Source organism: Chiloscyllium plagiosum, chromosome 7, assembly GCF_004010195.1.
Source record: "Chiloscyllium plagiosum isolate BGI_BamShark_2017 chromosome 7, ASM401019v2, whole genome shotgun sequence".
NCBI lineage: Eukaryota > Metazoa > Chordata > Chondrichthyes > Orectolobiformes > Hemiscylliidae > Chiloscyllium > Chiloscyllium plagiosum.
This window is the reverse complement of record NC_057716.1, coordinates 2,458,976-2,468,526: the sequence shown is the minus strand read 5'-3', so window position 1 is coordinate 2,468,526 and position 9,551 is coordinate 2,458,976. Positions and strand designations below refer to the sequence as shown.

The 9,551-nt window shown below is 41.2% G+C and overlaps 1 protein-coding gene across 7 annotated transcripts in view; it reads right to left on the bottom strand.

The window, feature by feature from the left end:
• The window catches only part of myo1b (myosin IB), a 272,630-nt gene that overhangs the window by 57,467 nt on the left and 205,612 nt on the right, over window positions 1-9,551 (bottom strand). For all 7 annotated transcript variants that reach the window (XM_043692877.1, XM_043692881.1, XM_043692883.1 and 4 more), the window contains 4 exons: window positions 5,045-5,107; window positions 1,786-1,986; window positions 1,124-1,350; window positions 467-667 (listed from right to left, as the gene is read on the bottom strand). In XM_043692877.1, the coding sequence (XP_043548812.1) occupies window positions 467-667; window positions 1,124-1,350; window positions 1,786-1,986; window positions 5,045-5,107 (692 nt within the window). The remainder of the gene's footprint in view (window positions 1-466; window positions 668-1,123; window positions 1,351-1,785; window positions 1,987-5,044; window positions 5,108-9,551) is intronic.

Below are 9,551 nucleotides of genomic sequence, written 5' to 3'. Positions count from 1 at the left end.
GGGTGCGTGGGTCGGTGGGGGTGCGTGGGTCGGTGGGGGTGGGCATGTGCGCGCGAGAGCCAGGTTCTCCTGTTTGCTCCAACAGTCCAAAGACGTGCAGGTTTAAGTGGACTGGTCATACTAAATTGCCTTGTAGCATCCAAGAATGTGTGGGATAGGTGGTAAAGATGGGGTTATAGGAAAGGGTGCAATGCTCCTCTGAGTGCCAGTGGTGCTCGATGGGCCAAATGGCCTCTTTCTGCATGGTAGGGATTCTCTGGGCATAGTCTGCAAATAGAAACTCCATCCCCTGACCTCACTGTACGTCTCAGTGTTTAGCTTCACTGAATCACTGGGGAAGATCGAGCACATTTATTTTCAAAAATTAAACTTTCAGCATTGCAAGGAAAAGAATGAAGAATAAAAGATACGTTCTCCACTATTTCCAAACCATCATTATCATTAAAACTGGATAGGATTTCCGTACCTTGAACCTTGCCGCCAGTGGGGCCACGTCTGTGAACAGAGCATCTTGTATCTCTCCAGGCAGGACTCGTAAGGCTGCTTGAAAGCATATCCTGCCCGTCGCACACGCACATTCTCCATCAGGCCCAGGTACCTGACTTGGTGACGGACTAAAGCCTCAGCAAAGATGTGTGGAGCTTTCTGGTCATTTGGCTTGATGCATCTGAAATGTAGCCAGGTTACAACCACTTTCCAACTCCACATAAGCAACATGAGACTTGCTCGCAAACAAATATACCCTCTTTTAAATGGTGAGATGGTCAGATACTCTATCTTCTCACTTGACATCACTAAGGTTCAATGAATTGAGCGAGGCAGTTCTAGCTTTGAGGGGAAGGAGGCAAAGTCTCTAAAGTATATCTAAAATGATTCTATGATTAAGTGCAGAAGAAAGCCATTCAGCCCATCATGCTTACACCTCTAATGCATTTAGCTTCCCTGTTTACCAGAAACTGATATAAATTCAGTGGCTACATGAGGAGGTCAAAGATTAGGGATACTGCAACAAGTAACTCACCTCCTATTTCTGAATATGCATGTATTATCTAATGCTTAATCTCACGTTTCATCCTACTTGAATTATTGTGCACGTTAAAATGTAATTAAAAAATGCTCCTACCTGATATAGTTGGGATTTTTGGTTTGTAGATTTTTCATCAAAGTTGCAACAGAAGCTTTGAACTGTGACCCTGCTGTAGGTGGCCTCTTCAAGGACATCTTCACCGGATTTCCTTCTGGGAAGAGGGATTTGACTAACACATGATTGGTCTTCCACATGGCTTGTGACAGGTCGCGATACAGCAGATCATTGTTTTTATCCACAAATCCTTCGACGTGGTACATAACCTTGATGGTAAAACAAATATTGATGGCATGATCTCCAATGGCAGGACACCCATCAAGTACATTTCACCCAATCATGACAAGCACTATGCTCTTAAACAGGCCTACTTGTTTGAGAATTGGCATGATCACAGGAAAGTCATCATAACATGCAAATTGTATACTTTGATAAAGAAAGTATTTTAAAATTAGAATAGTATCAAGTTTAACTAAAGAAATTTGGAGAGAGCAAAAGACACTGAGATGACCAGGAAGTAGATTGTTCATTATAATGCACAATGAAACAACTGGGTACTCTTCTATTTACAGCAATGTATGATACCGAAGCCAGGAAAAACACCATCTCCTATATGTGTCTAGCAGTGATAAGAAGCTTGAGAAAATAACCACAATCTTTGGATAAAAGAATGCTCAACATTTTTGCATCTTTATCTGTACCTTGCCAGCATAGTGCTGGATCCTGAAGCAGTTGTGAGGCAAAGTAGTATCATTAAGGAAACGAGAACTTTTGCTCATTCTGCTTTCAAAGCGCTCATGTACAGCACACACTTGATTAAGTTTCTCTAGGAAGGTCTCATCTGTCACTGTCCCAGGCCGCAAGCATTCTTCATCCAACATTGCCAGGATTCCATTTGTATTCTAAAAAATTAAACACACAGAAATTGAGATCTCTTAAATTATGAACTATCATTTATGGTTCTATGACATTTTGATATATGCGCATACAAGTGCACGTGCACATATATTTGGTTAGTGCACGATAGTGAAGGATGAGACAGTACTGAACAATTCAAGCTTTGCTGTAGGACATGCATTTCCCAAATATTTTTGGACTGCTGTTCAAAATTCCAGAACAACATCATAAAACAAAATAAAGGTGACTAAGGAGGTGGACGAGGGGAAAGCGGTAGATGTGGTGTATATGGATTTTAGTAAGGCGTCAAGCCCTGGGAAACTATTTACCTTAATGTTTCAAGACATCTAACACCCCCTCCTTCATAATATCGATGTGCCCCTGACTCGTCTTACCATCATCCATGTAGATAAGCTGCAGAACTGGGCAGAAAGGTGGCAAATAGAGTTCAATGTATGTAAGTGTGAGGTGATTCACTTTGGTAAGAGTAACAAAAAGATGGGGTACTGGGCTAATTGTCGGATACTTGCTAGTGTGGATTATCAGAGGGATCTTGGTGTCCATGTACACAGATCTCTGAAAGTTGCCACCCAGGTAAATAGTGCGGTGAGGAAGGCATATGGCGTACTGGCTTTTATTGGTAGAGGGATTGAGTTCCGGAGTCCTGGGGTCATGTTGCAGTTGTATAAGACTCTGGTGCGGCCGCATCTGGAATATTGTGTGCAGTTTTGGTCGCCATACTATAGGAAGGATGTGGAGGCACTGGAACGGGTGCAGAGGAGGTTTACCAGGATGTTGCCTGGTATGGAAGGAAGATCGTATGAGGAAAGACTGAGACACTTGGGGCTGTTTTCATTAGAGAAAAGAAGGTTTAGGGGTGACTTGATTGAGGTGTACAAGATGATTAGGGGGTTAGATAGGGTTGACAGTGTGAACCTTTTCCCGCGTATGGAGTTGGGTATTACAAGGGGGCATAGCTTTAAAGTAAGGGGTGGTAGGTATAAGACAGATGTTAGGGGTAGGTTCTTTACTCAGCGAGTTGTGAGTTCATGGAATGCCCTGCCAGTAGCAGTGGTGGACTCTCCCTCATTATGGGCATTTAAGCGGGCATTGGATAGGTATATGGAGGATAGTGGGTTAGTATAGGTTAGGTGGGCTTGGATCGGCGCAACATCGAGGGCCAAAGGGCCTGTACTGCGCTGTATTCTTCTATGTTCTATAACAAATTGGTTTTCCAAATATAATGTTATCAAGTATCATATCATTTAAAGGACATGTCCCTCTCAAAAGCAACAAACCTTTTTTCATCCTATTTGTTGGGACCTCTGCAATGTGTGTTCAGCTGCTGCTAAATAGCCATCATCTACTATATCATCATTTAAAACTGTTGGTAGTAACTTAGCACAATAACTTCAGTCCACAAATGAGAAAAATGCTAACCATATCTTAATTGATGGTACTTCCATATAATTTTACTCATTTCTAGAAACAATTGGTTCAAATGTGGTTCAACTTGAGCTGTACCCATAACTTAGCCAAAAGAGTTCCTGAACTCACTGTATAAATGTAGATCTAGATTAGAAGAGTTGATGTTTGAATTGCAGGAGGGGTTGACTGGTGCTGAGCCATGTGACCCTCCCATCAGATGATTCTAAAGCTGCATTGACACAGGTCAGTGGATCACCTGCTCAGTTATTGAAAACTAATGTCTACTGGGGGAAGCTAAAATTAGAAAAACAAATGGGAGAAAAAAAAGGGCTTTTTTCCCCTCATTTTATCTTCAAACAAGGCGGCATTGAATGCAGGGTATCAGATTGTACTAGATAATGGGTAAAGATGTGGATGACAGCAGCTTCTACCTGGCCTTTGCAAAGGCAGGTCCAATCAACATTACTTTGTGCGGCTCCATGCATTTCACTAAACCCGTCAAGAGATCAAACCCAGCAATTAGTTCGTGTTTGCTGATACTGCACATATATTACACATAATCCTGAGTCAAACTTCTCCAGCTACTGTTTTAGAAATCATAGAATGTCTACAGTATGAAAGTAGGCATTTCAGTCCATCGAGTCTATACTGACCCTCTGAACAGCACCGTTGCCCCCCGCCCCCCCGCTTATCCTTATAACCCTGCATTCCCCATGACTAATCCACCGAGCCTGCACATCCCTGGACACTATGGGCAATTTAGTGTGGCCAATCCACCTAACCTGCACGTTTTTGGACTGTGGGAGGAAACCGGAGCAACCAGACAAAGCCCACGCAGATACAGGGAGTGTGCGCAAACTCCACACGGACAGTCACCCATGGGTGGAATTGAACCCATATTCCTGGCATTGTGAGGCACCATGCCACCCCTTTAGTTAAATTAGCCTAGCAACACTAAAAAAAAAACTTCCAGCTCGGCGAACAGAACCACAGCAACGAGCACCCGAGCTACAAATCTTCTCACAAACTTTGAACACTAAAAAAGGAAACCAATTGATCCGAATGGTCCATAATGCCAGTATTTCTTTGCACGCGAGCCTCCCTCCGATATAAGTGGAACTTTACAGTGCCTCAGATTCCACATCCAGGCTCCATCAATGCTGTGTTTCAGGAGGCCTATTGTAATGCTAGCAATGGGCAGTTTTTCCAATGGTGTTCCAAGAGAAGTACAACTTCCTGTTAGGGTGGGGGGCAGAATTTCCACCTGCGGGGTGAGGCAGGGGTAGTGTTGGTCAAGCACAGCCAGACTTGATATCAGCTTTCAATCCAGGACGAGGGACCTGACCTGCAGCCCTCCCCCACCACCCTCAGGTATACAATTTGGCTCTATTATTCCCCTATCCACCCTGTTGCTGTATTCCAATCAGCCTCATTTGCAGACCTTTCTTTCAAATGCATCAACAAAAATCTGCTTCAGAGATTTTAAGTACCAGTGAGCTCCATATTCTTACAACTTTTGATATGTTTTATTCGTACATTTTAAAAGATTTCAGAAAAGAGATTTAATTAAACACTTATTTTTTTAAAAAAAATTGTCAATTCTTTGCACAATCAAACTGGTAAGGTCCAACTTACGTTTTCAATCAGTTCACAGATGATGGCATTGTTGAAGTACTCAATATGAGTCCATTCAATTCCCTGTGAAGTATATGAACATGATTACTGCAGCAAAATATCACTTCTTCTGATAATCTTTCAACATTTGGCCTAAGCCAGCTTCTGTTTATATCTTCGTTCCGGTTGAGGATTTTTTCCAATGCACAATGACACTCTAAATTGGAAACATTGCAATGTTCCTCTCAGCCAGTATTTGATTCAATTACAAACATTTCATTTGAAAAGCTTCCAATTATGCTTCCATTCCATTCCCCAAACCAAGTCAATTTCCCATGCACTTCATGGGAAACAGTCCAGGAACCTACGTCATGGCACAAGGTCACTTCAGTCACTTTGATGCACGCAGTCTATTTTCCAAGGAAAGCCATTTTTTGATCAGATGCCTTCCTAAACAAATCTGCAATTTTCTTAAACAACAAGCACGAGATAGTTGCTACTTATGGTGAAAAATGTTCTGGGTTATTTGTAAATAATTTCTATGCAATTATCAACAATAGCTTCATCTTTGCAAGAAACAAAGTTGCAATGTACACACCTTAACACTGGTGTTAGTTCATCCTAATTGCAAATTTGTTTAAATAAAAGCTACATACTGAAGGAATATATTCGGACACGAAGAGAAATACAGGACATTGGAAAGATTCCAGAAAGACCAGCAGACAAGACAAGATCTAGATTTAGGAACAAGAACAGAGTACAAGTACCTGCAAGGAGTCTTTGCACAGCCATTAGCAAGGCATCAATAGCAGCAAGCAAGAAAGGGATTCAAAGGGGCTACAGCACAGAAAAAGAACAGAGTTTTAAAAGACAAAGACATGCAGTCAACAGTTATGTGGGAAGTATCAAGTGTTCTTTAATACTCTTTATATGAAGAATCTTATGAACACAATAAAACAATTTTATACCTAAAAACTCAATACCTACAAACTTACATATACAAAACATTTTTGCACATCCGAGAAAGACAACATAACACGCTATTGCTGAAATTCATTAAGCCAGTGGAAAGCTGGGAGGTTTTACTGTGATAGTGGCAAGGGCTGTTTACAAAAACATGTGTTTAAATGCTCAACATTTCATTAAAAATATACACAAAAAGTTATTACCTTGTATTACAGATTATTTGTGACCCCACGTAAACAATTTTATTTTTGCCATTTTCACACAGACAATTCATGGTAGTGCTGGGTTTTATAGTTTCTCTCTTATTCTAACTCAGCTTTTGGATTTCAGAATAGGTCCATGTTGAACAGTTTTTTCCCCTCATCTTTTCTTTATTTCTCAGTTCCTCAGGACAAGAGGTAAAGTACACAAGCAGCTGCACATTGGAGGTACAGTATATTGCAAATCATCGGAGTGAGGTTCAAAAGCAAATATGGCTTATTTACAAATCGAAAACTGAAATTGCTGAAGAAACTCAGCAAGTCTGGCTGCATCCAGGGAGAGAAAACAGAATCAATGTTTAAGGCCCAGAGACCATTCATCAAATCTGAAGAGTTTCTCCAGCAATTTCTGGCTTTGTTTCCGATTTCTAGCATCCACAGTTCTTGGTTTTATTTTACTGCCTTTTGTCCATTTGCTTCCTTGCATTCCCTAAACATTTGCTCTTGTACTATTTTCTCTTTAGCTACAGTTTGCTCCAACTTCACTAAATTGCTCATCACATCCAGTCTCAACTACATCGACACACCCCTTACAGGGATACCATCCCCTACTCTCCATGAACTCTAACTTGTGGAAACTCAATGATACAACAATATCGTACTCAGCTATTATTCTGTCCATGTGATATTCATTGATTCTCTGCTCCCATATCCCAGATTTAAAATGATTAACTTGTTCTCAAATCCTACCCATGACTCACCACATTCTCTCTCTGCCCCAGCCTCAGACCCCATATTGCACTCCCTGAATACTATTTTTCTAACTAATGTCTTTTATGTACTTCTGTCTTTAGACATAGAACATAGAAGAATACAGCGCAGTACAGGCCCTTCGGCCCTCGATGTTGCGCCGATCCAAGCCCACCTAACCTACACTAGCCCACTATCCTCCATATGCCTATCCAATGCCCGCTTAAATGCCCATAATGAGGGAGAGTCCACCACTGCTCCTGGCAGGGCATTCCATGAACTCACGACTCGCTGAGTAAAGAACCTACCCCTAACATCTGTCCTATACCTACCCCCCCTTAATTTAAAGCCATGCCCCCTTGTAATAGCTGACTCCATATGTGGAAAAAGATTCTCACTGTCAACCCTATCTAAACCCCTAATCATCTTGTATGACACTATGCTTTCCTCTCTGGAATTGCCTTACTAAAATCCTCTTGTTCTCACCCCTTTAAAAAGTCTCCTCAGAACGCATCCATTTGTTATTTCACTCTTTTTTTCCTTGATTGGTTCCATGATACAAATGTTTGAAAACACATACCAACTGATTCAAGAACAGCTTTGTTCCCGCTGATATCCAGATTTATGAATGGACCTCTCATATTAAAATTGATCCTTCTCTGCACCTTCTCTGTAACTATAACACTACATTTTGCATTCCGTTCTATTACCCTATGTACTCATGTAAGGCATGATTTGTCTGGTTAGCAAAACAACAATTTTCACTGTATGTGAATACATCTGACAATAATAAATCAAATCAAATTCTCCTTCCAGGAAGTCACTGTGGGAAATTCTTATCCTGAAAGTGCTGTGCGATTGAATGCTATTGGCATTGTGTATCTTTAAATAAAGGGCTCTGTTCAGTCCTTTCCTCTGTCTTATTTGACCACCCATTTTCCTTTAAAGATAGTTGAGACAGGAAAATCCATTAAGAGGTTTAGCAGAGATTAATTCCTGTCCATATGTGTTATTTTTTAAATATAGAAGTAGTGCTGGTTTGCAATTACCAGCACATTTTAGGGATGATCAGCCTAAACATGAAAATGTTGCAGTATTTCTTTACTCACTGCTTTTCACAATATAAAATAATAAATTGTCAGAAGCTGTGTTTTGTCAAATGTTTCCTTTTTTGTTCAAATTACATTTTCCTTTAACACAATAAGTCTAAGAGTTGAGAGGTGGATTCTCGGGTTTCAGATCCACCTGAGAGGTTGAATTTCCCAAAGCAAGGGTGCCCAGCATTTGATCAATTAGATACTGCACCTGCCAGCGGCGAAAACACTATTTCCTTAAAATCTGTTTCCTCTTAGGTGCAGAGAATACTAATTTGAACAATCCACTAACATCAGCAGCACCACCTTTATGTTTAAAAAGAAGCGAACTTCATGAGCAATGAGGCTGCTTAGTGATCAATGCCATCTTCTCAAGGGCAAACCTTCCAATCTTGACCACCCTTCAAAGGGTTTAGAAAAGATTTACAAGTTTAACAACATCCGTCCTATAGCAGGGAGACCAAAAATGAACACTGTATTCTAAAAGTGGCCTCACCAATGTCGTATACAGCTGTAATATGACCTCCCAACCTCTATACTCAACGCATTGACCAGTAAAGGCAATCATGCCAAATACCTTCTTCACCACCCTGTTGACCTGCGACTTGACTTTCAAGGAACTATGTACTCGTACTCCTCGGTCTCTTTGCCAGCAACTCTCTTCAGGCCCTACCATTAAATAAAGTGCTGGTCTGGTTTGTCTTGCCAAAATGCAACAGCTCATACTTATCTAAATTATCATACTTATCTAAATTAACATACTTAACTAAATTAACCTCTACTTGCCTGTCCTTGGCCTATTGGCCCATCTGATCAATATCTCGTCAAACTCGGAGATAAATGTCTTCACGGTCCATACCACCACCAAGTTTGGTGTCATTTGCAAACTTACTACCCATTCCTCCTATATTTACCTTAAAATCATTTATATAAATGACAAAAAGCAGTGGACCCAGCATTGATCCTTGTGGCACGTCGCTGGTCACAAGCCTCTGAAAAACAACCCTCTAACATTACCCTCTGTCTCCTACCTGCAAGTCAATTCTGTAACCAATTGGCTAGCTCTCCCTGGATTTGAACTGATCTAACCTTGCTAACCAGGGTACCATGCTGAACCTTGTTGAACACAGCTAGACAATAGCTATTGCTCTGCCTTCATCAATCTTCTTTGTCAATTCTTCAGAAAACTCAATTAAGTTAGTGAGACATGATTTCCCACGCACAAAACAGTCTTGCCTTTTTAAGTGCATGTAGATCTTGTCCCTCAGATCCTCCTTCAACAATTTACCCTACACTGACATCAGGCTCTGGATTAGTGGTGCTGGAAGAGCACAGCAGTTCAGGCAGCATCCGAGGAGCAGTAAAATCGACGTTTCGATTTTAAAAAGCCCTTCATCAGGAATAAAGGCAGAGAGCCTGAAGGGTGGAGAGATAAGCTAGAGGAGGGTGGGGGAGTGGGGAGAAAATAGCATAGAGTACAATAGGTGAGTGGGGGAGGGGATGAAATTGATAGGTCGG